Source organism: Ochlerotatus camptorhynchus, unplaced genomic scaffold, assembly GCF_037179485.1.
Source record: "Ochlerotatus camptorhynchus isolate MF236.1 unplaced genomic scaffold, CSIRO-AGI_Acam_v1.1 ptg000014l, whole genome shotgun sequence".
NCBI lineage: Eukaryota > Metazoa > Arthropoda > Insecta > Diptera > Culicidae > Ochlerotatus > Ochlerotatus camptorhynchus.
This window is the reverse complement of record NW_027040506.1, coordinates 4,554,820-4,572,160: the sequence shown is the minus strand read 5'-3', so window position 1 is coordinate 4,572,160 and position 17,341 is coordinate 4,554,820. Positions and strand designations below refer to the sequence as shown.

At 42.0% G+C, this 17,341-nt stretch overlaps 1 protein-coding gene across 1 annotated transcript in view; it reads right to left on the bottom strand.

Moving 5' to 3' along the window:
• Nucleotides 1-2,955: 2,955 nt before the first annotated feature.
• Nucleotides 2,956-17,341, bottom strand: part of LOC135701546 (ras-related and estrogen-regulated growth inhibitor) — a 50,267-nt gene continuing 35,881 nt past the window's right edge. Inside the window, exons 4-5 of the mRNA XM_065222383.1 lie at nucleotides 3,462-3,804; nucleotides 2,956-3,393 (exon numbers count right to left, since the gene is read on the bottom strand). Of these exons, the coding sequence (XP_065078455.1) occupies nucleotides 3,158-3,393; nucleotides 3,462-3,804 (579 nt within the window). The 3' untranslated portion in view covers nucleotides 2,956-3,157. The remainder of the gene's footprint in view (nucleotides 3,394-3,461; nucleotides 3,805-17,341) is intronic.

Below are 17,341 nucleotides of genomic sequence, written 5' to 3'. Positions count from 1 at the left end.
AAGAGAGGATGAAACCCTGTTGGAACATGAATTCAAGAGAATCATTCAACAAATCCGGAACGTTTTTGTAGAGAACCACTGTGAAACGTTTGAGAGCTTCTGCGTAAACTACATGAAGATTCCGTTAAAGTTTCGTCTTGCCTTGGAGTACTGGCAGATGCAGGCTATGGAAATACTGATCAAAACAAAACACTTCGGTGATAATTTCAGCACTCTTAAACGATCGCTCCCGATGATTTGGGGCAAAACGTATCGCAACTATCTGGCACATGATTCGATTTCGTACAACTTGTTAACAGTGTCGGATGTAACCAGAGGCCTTGTGAATGGATTTGTACTAGCATTCGACTCGGACGGGCTGAAAATTTTCTCAAAAGCTCAGGATTTTGATCTGCAAGGATTTGTGACGGTTGAAGAGAAAGGTTTCGAGTGGATTGGGATACAAACGCAGCTTCTTCAAGCATATCGGTACTGTGATGAAGCCGTGGTCAATGATTTTCTGCAGATGAAAGCTGACAAATGGGGTAGATTCTATCATGCCCCAGGAAGATTTCTTATCCATCGAGCATACTCGATTGCGGAAATATTAGCCCATGAAACGTTCAATGCGGGACAAATTGATCCGGCAGTTGTGGAATTAAGTACGAACGATCTTGTTTACAGTCGGATCATCACTCGAGGCGAAATAACGACAAATCTCCTGCTAAATTTAGAGCAATTTGATTACCTGGACATAACGGAAGCAATCGATCAATTTAAAGCACTACAACCAGATCTCATAGCTCCCTGCATAGGAGCTGTCCTGAAATACCTGGCAGATAATGAGAATTTTGATACAATGCTAATTCTACTAGAGGATTACGAAGATTATGCTGAGAACATTCTCAACCTCAGTGTGGGCTACTCTACGAACGGAAAAGTGTTCTGCAATCCGCTGATCACAATGGATAGCTCAAAGCTCGATCACTTCTTTCAAACCCAATCCGACGTAGCATTTTCAGCTGAAAGTTTACTGTTGATCGTCAGAAGCAACAACGTAGAAGCACTGGAAAAAGCGCTACAGTGTGATAGAAAATTGATTGCTGAATCCATCTGGGAGGAAGTTGTTCGAACCTGTTTCTCTGCAGGTCGGCTGGACATGATCAAGATCCTCCTTGCCAATAAATTAGAGTGCAGCAGTGGTTTGATCAAGGCCGTTTATCATCATCGCTGGGACATTGCCGAGCATCTACTCGACAATGGAATCGATCCATGGATCGATGAAGGGTTTATAATTTTCGTATCTGTATATGAAAAAAACTTTAAACTTGTTCGATCCATCGTCAGAAGATCGTTCCCAAAGGAATTTCATTCCAATGTTATTCAATACGTGGCAAGACAGGGATCGCTGAAATTGATGAAATTCATCTTGAACAAAACGATTGATTTGTGGTACTGCGAAGGTATTATGGAATGCGCACTGCAGAACTCAAACCCTATAGTAGTTAAATTTTTGTTGGAAAAAATATTCAAACCCAAGGACAATTGCTGCGATGATCCCGAGTTGAAACATTGGGTGCAGATTTTGAATGAGTTGCGGATTTTGGAATTTCTGAAATCTGAACCAACAGTCATTAGAACGGCTACCGAGTACAACCTGGAAGTGGCAGAGTGGTTAACGGACCAGATCTCCTCATTCTTCTGGATCAATCAATCGGGAGCAATCATTGGTGATACTGAAAATTACAACGAAGGTTCGCCAGCTAAGAGAACAATAGAATTGTGCTCTGCCTTGATTCGTCAAGTGCAAGAGTTACCAAATAAATTGCATCTTAAAACAGTCAGTCGCAACGTGACTTTCATTAATCGAGATAGAGAATTTAATATAGCGATCGAACTAGCAGTGCAGTCATCTAATCCAACACCTTACTTCAATAATGATCGTATAGAAATTGTTATCCCACCTTCTAATCACTACATGGATGCCGTTGTAATGTTACTGCGAAATCTGCTATTAAAACATGCTGATGTTGCATTGGCCAAAGCTACTGTTACCGTCTTGAGCGGCATCGATCCCCCTGAATGTCTCCGAATGCTCCACACTAAGTCTAGTAGTTGCATCATCCAAGATACTACCCGGAACACAGGCGTGCTACCTCACATCCCAGATTTTTCAGTATTAGACATCGTCCCAGCAAATGCTACCACGCGCTTTTTGCAGAACCTTCTCACTCTTGGTGCTGACCCTCTAATATTGCGCAGCACGAACAGAAACACCTTCCATAGTATTCTCTTGGAGAACCGCTCCCTAGAACACATCGACCTCGTATACCAGCACTGTGTCAAATCTAACCGAACTCACCTGCCGAACGGCGTCCACGTATTCAACCTAGCTGATGTCGATGGCCTTACTCCGTTGATGTATGCCGTGCGATCCAACAACTTAAAGGCAGTCGAATATCTTCTGCAAAACGGTGCTGAACCGATGGTAGCGGACCACCAAGGAGAAGCAGGAATCCTTCATGATGCCATACTGAATCAAAACATTCAAATGGTAGTGCTGCTTCTAAAGAACTCCCCACAACTCATCAACAAACCAGTCAATAGCGAACGGAACGAATCGGTGCTGGAAAAGGCAGTTGAAATCAACCATTTTCGCATGGTTCAGCTGATGCTAGAGCACGGAGCCAGCCTGGATCATCGCAACGGGAATGGAATGACGGCTGTAGGTATTGCCATTCGTAATCAGGCTGTCGAGTCGCTAAAGGTTATGCTTGATTTTGCCGACAAGATTGGAGAATCGATAGAAGAATCTGTTACCGTAGATGGTCAATCGGCACTGGAATTGGCTAGAGACGAGAACGATCCAGAGATGTTGAGCCTGTTAGTTGACCGAACACCCGTTGATGAATAAATGTGAAAAATTATATGTTGGCTTTCTCTACCATTCGAAATGGATCCTTTTCTTTCTGTCTTATTTGTGTATATTTGAGGTTCCGTTATTTCTCCGGTAATGTAGGCCGTTCAGTTTATACAAATCTACAGTAAAATTGAATATTTGCGGCATATCTGATCCCGGAGGTTCCCGGTTTGTGGATGTATCTCAAAAAAGCACATTCACATCCAAGTAATCACAATATTGTCAAGCATAAAAACAAATCGACACGGAACAAGTTTTTCAATAGCTAGCATTACTTCCCCTCATCGATATGCTCATGCGTCGCTCAACACGGCTCACATGTGGCATGAGGGATCCAGGTGGCGCAAACCGCCACCGTCGTGGCCTGGACAGCAACGTTCCATCGGTCGACGCCCGGCCTCGGAATGGTTCTTCAACGTCAGACTTTTGCGAGGAGCAACAGCTCGATTCGGACTCGTCCGTTTCGTCCGGTTCCTCTTCGGTCCATGGACGGCCTAAAAATGTGTATAAATTGTATCATTTACATCTCAGTCTTCGAAAACACCCCACCTCCGTCTCTCACCTAGAATAATGATTGATCGTCGCTTTTCATGGCTCAAATCACAGTTACAGAACGGATGCACACTGTCCGGACTGAGGATTAGCTCTACCTCCGAGTGCAAATCGTGCACGTCGCTGGTGGACCGTTTCAGCTTGGGGTAGCGATTCAGTACTCGCCAGAAGCGGCTCGCATCCCGGAAGACACCCGTTACTTGGTCGATGCTTTCGCGGACGGAGATCTCGTGGAAGCAGGCACAGGAGATTTCCTTCGCTCGGCGTTGGCCTTCCTCGGTCGATACCATTCGGTCGCCAATTTGGTCGATCTTGTTTCCCACCAGGATGACCGGAACGTCCAGCAGTGAGTCCTGGAACAAGTTGGAATTGGGGTTGAATGAAGTCAAGTTCAGCACTAGTCGGAAGGAAATTTGAAGCTGACCCAGGTAACCACTAAGCATTAGAATTTTCAGCATATCAACAGGTCTCATATTTGTATTACAGAAGATACAAGTGTGCTGTGCTCGTGAACGGACGTGTTTTTCTCACGTTTTTTTTCAATTTTTTTTTTTTTTTAATTTCTTTTCCAAAAAGCGTGATGAGAATTTGTCGTTATTGTTGGTCGTTTAAGTCATAGTGTGATTTATTGGGATTTCGCGAAAATAGACAGTGTTTCCGATTAGGACTTGCGGATCTGGCCGGGTGGTGGAGAGCTACTAATTTAACGGTGGAAGGTTAGGGGAGACATAGAGGAAGAATAAAAACATGTCTTTGGTGTGAGGAGATATTTCCTAGAGAACAAGTCTAGATAGAGCTGGAAACTGCTTTTGCAAACAATGACTTCTCGTGGTAATTTCTAGGAATTCAAGGCACGCCCACGCAAACCAACAAAACCAAACCAGTCTTCCCCTATCCGATGAAGATGATGGTTTGCATGGGCGAGCCTTGACTTTTTAGAAATCATCGGCCCTTATTACGAGTGTCACTTCACGATGAAAACGAAGTGAAGAGACCACTTGTCACTCACGGTGAAGTGATTGCCGTGTAAATCAAATATTAATCACTTCACCGTGAGTGATAAGTTGTCACTTCACCGTGAAGTGACATCGGTAATAAGCCCAATCGAGAGAATTCATTGTTAACAAAAGCTGTTACGCCCTAATTTCAGCTCTATCTAGAAGTAGGGATAGGTAGAAAACATAAGTAGGGGAAATGGCTCTAATGTGGGCCTATGGATCTAAGATTGGGCCCATCGCTAAAAATCTGATATTTATCAATATTATCTAGATGAACGCATCATTGGGACGGTACTAAAGGATATTTTTGGTTGCTATTGAAAATTTAGTCGATTGCGGAAATTATGTATCGGCCCAAATTAGGGGCATTTAGGCTGACATTACATCCATTTCCCCTATTAGATTTATTAGTAGAAGTTAAGTTAAGTTTTCTTTATTAGGGAGGCTTTCAGCCTGGGGCTGGTTCGCCTCCGGTTATTAGTGGGTTAAGAAGATAAGGGAAATAATACGCTATCGATATTGTTTTGAAGAAGGAGAATGATTTAGGGAAAAAGTAACAGTGAACCTTCCGTGGACGTGGACGGAAAGAAATGTTTACGATAGCTGTTTAGATCATCGCGAGCAATGAGGTACAGAGAGAGGTGGCGCAGATCGTGAAATAGGGTTGTATTAGTAAACCAAAAAATCAACGTAAACGCAAGTAGTGACGTCACTACTTGCGTGTACTTGCGTGTATCGTACAGTGGTTGTGTGAGTGATTGCTTCACCTCGGTAATCCAGCTCATTGCATCGCGAGCACTTGGTGGTATTGCGGAGGCAGAGTTTGGTGAGATCAATCTGATTATAAATCAATTTTAAATTCTATTTCCATTTACTACTACGTGGAGTTTCAAAATCTGAAAGTGTGTTTGCAGTACCATTAACTTTATGATAACGGTAGTGTTTACATGTGGGGCTTGTTGTAAGTGAAAGTAACCTCGGAATGGGGGGCGTGACTCTCCAGACACTCTGAAAGGGTTGCTGAATCTGTAATAGAGCTATCACCTTCTAACTCCACACAAACACAAATCAACCTCATATTTGCGTTACAGAGGCTTCTTGCATTTTAAATGCAAATCTGTTATAAATCAGCTATTAAAATGCACAATAGTCACAAATCAGCATTGCCAATGCTTTGATAACAAACGAGATTCAAGACGCTTTTATTAATTATTAATAATAAAATAAATTAAACCCTCGAATGCTGGAATGCCACATCCAGCGGTGGGATATAGCTGTCAAATACGAACAATCGCCGCCTACTTCGTATCGCTGGTTTTTATGGTTCGTAAACAAGCCATAAGAAATCTATAGGGTATGTACACGTTTGGAAGCAATTTCGTACAAGAATGATCATCAGTAGGCAGATTTGACAGCACCGAGGCTGTATCGTCAGCATTGAGTGTGCTACCAACGGTTGTCAAATTTCTGTCAGTAGCGCCATTAGCTTGTGGAGTCTAGCAGTAAAGTAGTCGTGTATTTTGTCAAAAGTGGCATTTAAGCAGCATTTGCTGCTGATAATGTGCTGTTTTTAATGCTTCTTGGTTACCTGTAGAGATATGAAATTTTGAGGTAAGAATGAGGACAAAGATCTTTAGAGTTGGTTGGAAATGCTAACATGAAGCTTTAGTGTGATAATTTATTAGCTAGAGAATGATCTTTAGAAGAGGGTAGGTGGATAGTTCCATTAGAGTACGGCAGTATGAAAATTGAATAGAAGTTGAAAATGAGCGAAGGGCCATTAATGCGACAGTTTTTAAAGTCAGACGCTCATCTTTTGCCTAACCCGTACGCGGAGACTTGAAGTATGTCTTCAAGTCTACAGGCAAACAATGTGCGTCCTCGTTTTGCTCATAAACTGACTGCGGCTGTGGAATACCCTCTTCTAAAGATCATTCTCTAGCTAATAAATTATCGCACTAAAGCTTCATGTTAGCATTTCCAACCAACTCTGAAAATCGCTAACTTCGCGTATGAAGTAATATAAAAACACTTTGAATGTAACAAAGATCTTGTTTATTTTTAAGGTTTTTCAAGGCAGTGCTACTAGAAAATCTAGTTAGAACATTCAAAAACCACCCACGGCATGTTCTGGTTGACCTGAACTGTAAATAAAGAAACCATCATCAGGACAGGAAATCAATTTCGAAATGCTTGTTGCACTGTTTCGAAGTTAATGGGGTGTTTACGCTTGTGCTGCTGTGTTGGTGCTAGTTTACTAGAGTTAGTAAGTAGTTATTGTCTAAGTTGGAGGTTTTGATTCGTGGTTCCAAGTTTGATTGGTGGGAAGGCCCGAGGGCACTACGATAATCGGGATTTATTAGTAGGTTTAAACTTGGTTGTAGAGTCCGGTTTCGTGAAGAAAACCAGTAAGGGCCGCAATCCTGGTGGGGTCGTTGTTGGCCGGTAACCCCGATGCCGACACCCGTATGGGTAACTGGACCATCGGAGTATCTGATGGTGTAGTCGTGGTACTTGTCGCGCTGGAGTTGGGTAACCGAGTTGGTTACCGCTTGTGGGTTGGAACCTGCTTTAGAACGGTTTTTGATAGTTGGATCAAAACTGGGCTTAGGTAAGTTTCAAATCCTGGCTCCAACACAGTGAACCTGGCACACTGTGGGGAGCTCCTGGTTGGCAAATTCCATCAGGAATTGATTGGCTTCCTCTAGGAGGAACCTTCCCTCACCTGTTGTCTTTGAAGCAATTCCGATCGCTCTTCGACAGAAGGCGTTGGCAATGAACCGGTTGAAAGGGAGCGAACCACTCTCTACACATGTAGTATCACCTAGGGCAGTTGAGGGCAGTAGGCCAGTGGAAATTCTGATGGCTTGATTGAACGTGGGCTGAGAACGTGATACGAGGGTTGACTATGGCCCTGGACAGGTGGAGTCTTGGTTGCAGTCCTGGTGTCGACCTCCAAAGTTAAGGAGAAGATTAACCTAGATTTGCAGTTAGATTTGACCTCGTTGAAGAGCGCTGTGAATGAATACTTTCTGTTAAACCGAACACCGGGAATGCGAATGGTGTTGCAGTATGGAATCGTGTTGAGAGTTTTTGTGGTATTTCTAATGACGACCAGAACGATATCGTCAGCGTGAGCAAACATGTATATCTTCTTAGGGAGATTTTGGAAGATCCCATTCATCCATACTAGAAATAACGTTACGACGATAACCTGTACTTGTGGGACTCCTGTCTCCTCCGAGAATGTTTTCGAGCAATGGTTCCCAATAATTACCAGGAAGGTTCGGCAGAGGAGTAAATTTCTTATGAAGTGGAGGATGTGTCCGCGGAGGCCCCATTCTACTAGTTGTCGGATGATGTCAGGCATCCAAGGCCTATTATATGCTTTTGAGACAGTGTACTAGAACCAACAATCAATTCGAAACTAACGATTTTAAATTGGCTCACTACTTGACTAGCCTATTGGTCCCAAGCAAACGATTAACGTATCCCATTCTAGTCGAAATTCTAGTACTACACTATGTTTGTTTAGATTTGCTATGAAAGTTTGACAGATAAAATGAGGGGTTCCTGGATTTTCTTATGTTTCGAGGGGTGCATCGATTAGCTTGGGACCGAAGATAGTACTCGAGCTGAGCCAAAAAGTTGAGCACGCAGCACAATTCAAAAATATCTGCTAATTTATCTAAAAGTAGAATTAGTATATTGATTCTGATATCAAGATAGGCTATACAACTTCATTTAAGCTGTAGTGTGCCCCGTAACGTGGGTAGATCACCTTTTCGTGGTACGTTACGGGATGTAAGATCTACCACCGATTCCTAGTCCTGACTACTTGAAACTAGGGGAATAGAATTTTTCAGTAATCCAAGGAACACATCTTAGTCCTTGTTACTTTTTATGCCTTGTTGATAGTGACAAGACTCGGCTTTGCCTACCGAGGATGATCTTGAAACAAGGAAAAAATGAGTTAGTTGTCTTCATCTATGTGATTCCTAATCTTCTAATCGTTGTTCCCTAGTTTGAAGTGGTTAAGACTAGGGTTCTGATGCATGGTCATTATCGGTGTCATACCTTAATTTTGTTGCTAAGGAATCCAATTTTGACTGACAAAGGGGCGCGCCTTTGGAGGGTGTTTCAACACTCGGAAGGGTATAAATAGCGGGACCTTTCTATTAGAGTCGGATCCTTGCGATAAATGCAAGAGTGGCAACTGTAAAAAAAATCGAATACTTCATCATTTGTCAATAGTGATGGAGTAATACGACATGCACTAAACTAAGGACACGGGATATACTACAATAGATCAATTTACTGGTCACAGTAGTGTTAGGTCCCGAACAGAAAAAAAAAGCTGTAGTGTGGACGAACTATTGATGGAGTAACTACTAGTTTAATCATAAATATCAGGACAAGTTTGGTCAAAAACGAGTTTGCAAACATTTTTGGAAATTCCCAGGCATTTTAAATTTTAATCGCTTTTTTTTAATGTGACATCCCAGCTCTTAAAAAAAACATAATATACTCTCCCCACGTTAAACAGTGACGGTGAAGACATTTAAACATATTTTTTCGATATTGTTGAAGAGTTTTTCGGAAACCATAGGTCGTATGAATAAAAGCGTTTACTTTACTTTTCCCGTAAGAAAAGTACGGGAAAGTAAAGTCAACTCTTTTTATTCATACGGCCCCATAGCTGGTGTGCGATCATTATTATTATTATTATTTTTAATAGGGATGACAAAAACCAAAATGAATTTTTTGACGTAAGACTACGGCCCTTATTACTGATGTCCCTTCACGGTGAAGCGACAGCTTATCACTCACGGTGAAGTGATACCCATTTGATAAACAAGGCAAGTGGTCACTTTACTTCGTTTTCACCATGAAGTGACACTCGTAATTAGGGCCTTCATCTTTGTGGACTATACTGGGGCACAAATAAAAAAAAAGTGTGACGAAATAGTGTCAAGGTTTGAACGCTTATAGTACGGTCAATGTAATTTATAAATAAATTTTAATTTTAATTGCATCATTTAATTCAGGTTGGACGAAAGATTTGTTTTGTATAAAGATGATAGTTTTTTTATTAATGGATAACTTTTGAAAATTGATCAAAAATGTTAGCCTTAATCAACAAATCACATGCTCACTCGCTATAATTATCGATAAAACATGGAGACGAGCCGATTCGCGCAATTGGCTCGTCTCTCTGTTCTCTCGATAATTATAGCGCAGGTTATAAAAGAGTGTGCCAGTATGTTTTGATGTCAGTTCATTTGCAGATGTGATGTGAGAATACTCTGCACATCATTAAATACTATTGAAGTTTGACTTGAATGACTCCTTTAAATATCGGAATTCCCAACAAAGTGAAAGATACCAGATGTACATTAGACTGATGCAAAATTTGACTTTTTCGCTCCACAGTGCTTAAATGGTTTCAAATCGGGTCCTGATTAGCCTCCCAAAGTTACAACTCATTTGGTTAGAAACAGACTTCACACAAGCCATTTGAAGTTTACATGTAAATTACTATGGGAAATCTCAACTTTTTGTTCATTGCTTTCTAGTCTTTTTTTCCGTATTAAGCTGCGAAACAGTTCGATAGCCATTCTTATAGAAAATTTTCTCAGCTACAACTTTGCTGGAGATCATTTCTATGTGAAACGAGACAAGAAAAAGTTATTAATTATTTAAGAGATTGGTAAACTTATGACATGATCAAGCAGCTGTTCTGTAGGCAATGTTGTATTTTGCAGTGTGACATAGTAGTCATGATTTTTGTGTCCTATTCAACGCCCCAGAAACACCAATATTGCCTGCTGAGCAGTTGATTGAGCATGATCATAAGACATCAGCGCATTGAACCATTGATAACATTCGATCCTTGCATTTAATCAAAAAGTGGTTGCACCTATTTGTTTATTTGTTCTTCGTCTTCGACAGTGTCGTACAGACTAGTTTAACTTATGCTATGTTTTTAATCCTATTTTTAAAACAATTTTTGGACACAATAAAATCAAACAAATCACTAACATTGTTGAAAGCTCTGAGGCAAGAACTGAGCGGGTTGTTATGACCATAACATGTTCTATGTGCGGGAACTGCGATAAGTGCTGAGTACCGCAGCTGACGCTGTGGAACGTTCAGTGATACTTGCAGGAGAAGATCCGAACAGTCGACGTTATTCTGGACGATATCGAATATAACCAGCCGCTGCAATTTCAGCCGTCTTGCCGATAGCAGTTCCAGATCAATTAGTTGACATCGTTCTGGATATGCAGGTAGATGGACAGGATCATTCCACGGTAGGTGCCGAAGAGCAAAGCGAATGAATGATTTCTGCACACGTTCGATGCGGATCACCTGAGATGTATGGTACGGTGCCCAAATGGGAGCAGCATATTCCAGGATACTTCGCACTAAAGCACAGAACAAGGCTTTTAATGTGTGCACGTCGGTGAATTGAGATGCATTGCGGCGAATGAACCCAAGAACGGAGAAGGCTTTGGCAGTAACGGTGGATATATGTTCGTTGAATCGAAGCTTACAATCCATGATAACTCCTAAATCACGGATAGACTGCACACGTTCCAGCGGAGCAGTGTCAATATTGTAAAGATGATTGATGGGAATCCAACAACGGCTAAAAGTGATCACCTTGCACTTATTGATGTTCACGCACATTCCATTTTCCTTGCACCATCGTGAAAGGGCATCGATGTCAATCTGCAGAGCAACACAGTCCAAAACAGACTTGATGACTCTGAAGATTTTGAGGTCGTCGGCAAAAAACAACTTTCCAGAAGATATTTGCAGGCACAAGTCATTGATGAAGAGCACAAAGATCAATGGACCTAACACACTCCCTTGTGGAACTCCAGATGGAATGTAGAAGGTCCTGGATCGTGCTGAGTTCACCTGGACGAATGCTTTCCTACCAGTCAGGTAAGACATTAGCCAGTCGGCTATCCAATCGGGAAAACCCATATGTCTCAGCTTTTCCACGGCATAGCTATGCGGAACAGTATCAAATGCTTTCGAAAAATCAATGTATACAGAGTCCACTTGATTCCGGCTTTCAATCTCACGAAACAAAACGTTGGTGTAGCATAATAAGTTGGTTGTTGCAGAGCGATGGGGAACGAATCCATGCTGGTATTCCGAAATTATCGGTTTTGCTGCAGACAGTAAGACCTCGTGGACCAAGGATTCAAAGAGCTTTCCCAGGCAACAGAGAATCGAGATCCCGCGGTAATTTTCAACGTGCCGCACGCTACCCGATTTGTGGATGGGAATCATTTTGGCAGTTTTCCATAAACCTGGGAATGTTTTTTCATTTAACGATCGATTGAACAGTATCGTCAAAGGTTTAACTATAGACTCGGCGCAATTCTTCAGCAGTGTTGGAGTTAAACCGTCGACTCCGGCTCCTTTCGACGCATCTAGTTTGGCTAACGCTCTCAACACTTCCTCACGAAAAAAATTGAAAAAAGGAAGGTGGATATCATGGGATGGCACATTTTGAAAACAACCCGGGTGAGGTTGGGGCGACTCCGCATTAAACACACTTTGAAAGAAGGTCGAAAAAAGATTAGCTGCCTCTTCAGAAGAGCAGGCCAAAGCGTCACCATACTTGACATTGTCCGGAACACGATTGCTTGCCCTTTGTTGCTTCACGAACCTCCAGAACATTGATGGGTTTTGTTTCAAATTCGATTGCAGCCTCTGCATGTATTCATGGTAGCTTGATGCTACGAGCTCTTTGTAGGACAGTTCCACAAGGTGAAGCGATTCTCGGTTTTCAATGGTTTTGTTAGCGAAGAATCGTTTACGTGCTTTACGCAGTCTGTTGCGCAGGTTTCTTAACTCAATGGACCACCAGGGCTTCCTGTTGGCTCCACTAATAGCAGGGCGGCGTCGAGAGACCTTCAAATGGAGAATTTCGTAAAGCTTGTCGTAAAACAGAAGAACAATATCATCGACAGAGTGCCCCTGAAGAAGCTGCTCCCAGTCAACCGATGAAAATTCTGCATTGAGAGATTCGAAGTCGCAGCGCCTAAGATCCAGATCAATAGAGTCCGACTGAGCGTTTGCTGGAACGTGCACACATCTATGTACATCAACTTGAAGTTCTAACGGCGGATGGTGAGGATCGATAGGCAAGAGTGGTAAAACAGGATGCGATATTTCAAAATCGTCAGGAGCGTTCGTAAAAGCCAGATCGAGTAGCCTGCCATTCGGGTTTGAGAATGAGTTTAGTTGAACCAAACCACATGTAGAAATGGATTCGGTAAGTACGAGTTCTTGTTCGCTGGAGGCATTCGCAGGCAGGTATCCATTGACATCTTCATCGAAGGTCCATTGCAGCTGAGGGAGATTGTAATCCCCAAGAAGTAAGACTATGTCGCTGGCCGCCGATCGATCAGCAACATACTGAACAGCGGAAGAGTGGGTGGAATATAACGCAGGATCAGAATTCGGACGAAGGTAAATACCGAAAATGTGCAGAGACCGGTTTGGTAGTTTCACGCACACAGCGACTTGCTCAAGCTGTCTACAGTCGGTTAAAGATACCTCGGTACAGTGCAGACTCAATTTTACTGCAACGAGCACACCCCCGCCTCTCGACAAGTTGCTTGTTGATTCACTACGATCACATCGAAACAGCGAGTAATCCGATGTTAGCTCCGCATCGATTATATCGGGCCGGAGCCACGTTTCGGTGAGAACGACCACATCGTAATCGCAGCTGGATAATCCTAACTTCAAGTCAGATGTTTTCGTTCGTAGACCTCTGACGTTTTGGTAATAAACCGACAGAAATCGATGTCTTGATGGGGTTCCACTACTGCCCCCACAGTCGTCGAACGAGGTCACGCAACGCTGGTAATCGGGTGCATTAGAAAGTGAATGATCATCAGGGAGCGAGCAGGTTGTTAAGCTTGAGTACTTGCCGGTGTTCACTGTTTGGAAGACCCCCTCTCCACTCCCGACAACGGGACCGAGACTCTGATGGCAGGATACTAAGTTGATACGGGATGCAAACTGGACCATGTCGGGAGGATCGGGGGCTTCCATGATGCTGTATAGCGGGCGTCTCGGTGTCGAAGTGTAGTTGGTTTGTATCGATGAAGTAGTTGATGCAGTATTAGCAGTCTCGGTTTCGATCTCGTCATTGGTGTTTGAACAAACAGAAGTCACAGTGCTATAAGTCGAAGCTACATCAGGCGAAGCATAAGTCGATAGTGGAAAGTACTTGCCTGATAATTCCGGTTGGAAGACCCCCTCCCCTACCCTAACAGGCCCGGGACGACTCGGTTGGCAGGATGCAGGAATGGGCACGACTGTTTCAGGTGGCTTGGGGGCTTCCATTAGGCTATCGACGTTGCATCCCGGGATCAGCCAGTAGGAGACGGGTTGACGGGCTTTCGAAATTTTTGGGAACCGTTGAACTCTCGAAACATGATACCTTCCGGCCACGTTGAAGGGTCCAGCGCTTGGGATTTCAATCCAGGGTCCAAACCAATTTTGAAGGAAATAAACGTTAGGTTCGATACGTCTTTTCCTTTGGGCACTAGTTTGACTATGTCAGGATTTTCACTGAGATTCAGGTTTGCCTTCACCATCACCAGAACTGACTCGTTTGCCACGTCAGGCCTGATTCGTGACAGGTAAAGCCAGAATTTCTTCGGCTCCGAGTACGTTGGGACGCATACGACATCCTGGCACGATGCTTTGGATCCAGACAAACAGTTGTCAACGATGCGAGGCTTCTCAACTTGCGGAATCGGCCTAGGCGCAGGCGGCGAAGCGGTACTGGTAGAATTAGACGCCAACTGCTTGATTTCGGTGCGCAACTCACTGATGGCCTGAGTGAGAGACACGAGCGGAGCAGTATCGATGGGTTTGATTGCAATAGATCGAAGGTGAGAATTTTCGAATAATTCCACGCATTTGTCGCACATCCAATAAAGGTTGCTTCGGTGTGTGGTGAAGTATCCCAATAGCGCACGAGACACTCCGGCGCAGCCCATGTGGAACGATCCACCGCAAAATCCGCGACAAGCAACCTGCTCAATGCCAACGATGGCAGAGTCACATTTCGAGCAGTTTTTCTCCATCTCGATGTTGATCACGTCTGAATGCGCCTAATGATGTACTCTTCGCTGTCCTTCGATGAAAGATAATTCGAACGCTGGTTGCAGGAGAACAGGCGCCACAACCAATGTCGACTAAGGCGGCAAAATCAGTGACGTGGGTGGTCGATGAGTTACGTCAATAAATTTTGGATCACAACAGCGTGAAACAAAACCACACGAATTCACACGGGACAACTAGTGTTTGCACTGAACTTCACGTTGCTCTTGATGTTTATGGAGAACTCAAGCCAGCAAACGTTAACACAAGAAAAAAGTCACAAAATATACACGAGAAAAGAAATAAAATTGAAACAGCTAGTAAACAAACTTAACCGTAACTCAAGTGCGAGTGAGTGACTGAGCAATACTCTCGGTTATTATCTGAATCTCAGAATGGTTTTTACGGAGACCCAGCAATATAATTGCCATTCAGAATCAGAAATCGGCATTCAATAGGTTGTAGTTGCAAACAAGTCGAATTGGGTAGCTCTCGGCGAAAATCTAGGTTTCTAATTTTTTTCCGTTTTCAGCTAGTACAACAAATGAGACCAAAACAATTAAAAATATTTGTGTTTTTATCACAGCCTTTTACACGGATACTAAAGCTTCTACTTTTCATGGTAACAACTTTAAAAAATATTGTTCAATATGTACACCTGTTTTGTCACACTGTACAAATTTTATAAGAAAACTAAATTCTAAGATCATAAAAATACCTAAAAGAATAGCTATTAATTTTTCATGAATTTAACTTTTTAAGGACCACATTATTCAACCTTTTTCATTTCAAAATATTTTTATGGATTTGGAAAGAAACATTTGCTTACACAACATAAAGATTTGTGATATCATGTGCACTCTGATTTTAAAAGTTGTTTTGCCGTGACTAACATTAGTATGTTTCTGATAGGTGGGTGAACATGAAACCTAATTATGAATAATAAAGTTTTATAATTTTGGTAATATTCTGTTTGATGATTGTTCTGCAGGTTATTACACTATTAAATATCCAAACAGTCCAACATGCTTTTTTTCTGCAAGAAATCCCTCAACTATTGATTTGGTCTTAACTGATTCATGTCAACTTTGTAGCCAATTGGTTACCCATGCTGACTTCGGTTCTGATCACCTTCCAGTAACTTTTGAAATATCCCAAGAAATAACTTGTAGTCCCAACAGCCCTATTTTCAATTACCATAGAGCTGATTGGGAGCAATATCGAACATTTATGGAATATAACTTCGATCCAAACATTCCTTTGCATACCAAAGATGAAATTAATTATGCTCTTGAATCTCTGACTACTTCTATAGTTGAAGCAAGAGCTGCCTCAGTACCAAAATGCGAGGTTAAATTCGATTCAATTATAATAGACGACGATCTTCAGCTCTTGATCCGTCTTAAAAATGTCCGTAGGAGACAATATCAAAGAACACGCGATCCTGCCATGAAAGTTATCTGGCGGGATTTGCAAAAACAAATTAAAAAGCGATTCTCTGCCCTGAGGAACAAAACTTTTGAAAATAATGTTTCTAAATTAGACCCGAGTTCCAAACCCTTTTGGAAACTCACAAAAATTTTGAAAAAACCTCAAAAGCCTATTCAAGCACTTAAAGAAGGTTGTAAAATTTTGTTCACAAATTTGGAAAAAGCTCAGAAACTTGCTAAGCAATTCGAGAGTTCCCATAATTTCAGTTTGGGTCTTACTAGTCCTATTGAGATTCAGGTTGCTCGGGATTTTCTGAATATTTTCTCTCGGGAAAATATTTTTGATGATTCCTGGGGGACTGATTTGGACGAAGTAAGGTCTATAACTAAAAAGTTTCAAAATATGAAAGCTCCAGGTGATGATGGAATTTTCTATATCCTCACCAAAAAACTCTCAGAGAGTACCTTGTCTTTCTTGGTAAAATTATTTAACAGATGTTTCCATTTGGCATACTTTCCTGATAAATGGAAAAATGCAAAAGTTGTTCCAATTTTGAAGCCGGATAAAAATCCAGCTGAAGCTTCTAGCTACCGTCCAATAAGTTTGCTTTCTTCAACAAGTAAACTTTTTGAAAAGATAATTTTAAACAGAATGATGCTTCACATCAATACGAACTCAATTTTTGCAGATGAGCAGTTTGGATTTCGCCATGGACATTCAACTACTCATCAACTCTTAAGAGTTACAAATTTAATTCGTTCAAACAAATCTGAAGGCCACTCAACTGGAGTTGCTCTTCTAGACATAGGAAAAGCATTCGACAGTGTTTGGCATGAAGGTTTGATTGCTAAATTGAAAAAGTTTAATTTTCCACTTTACATTCTGAAATTAGTTCAGAATTATTTAACTGACAGAACTCTGCAGGTAAATTACCAAAATTCCAAATCCAATCGACTACCTGTTAGAGCAGGAGTTCCTCAGGGTAGCATTCTTGGGCCTATATTGTATGACATTTTCACTTCGTACCTCCCTGATTTGCCTCAGGGTTGCCACAAATCTTTGTTCGCTGATGACACAGGCATTTCCGCTAAAGGAAGAAGTCTTCGTGTTATTTGCAGCAGACTTCAGAAAAGTTTAGATATTTTCTCTACTTATTTACAAAAATGGAAGATTTCTCCCAACGCTTCCAAAACTCAACTTATAATATTTCCACATAAGCCCAGGGCTTCCTTTTTGAAACCTAGTAGTAGTCACATAGTCACTATGAACGGAGTTCCAATTTCCTGGTCAAACCAAGTGAATTATCTTGGATTAA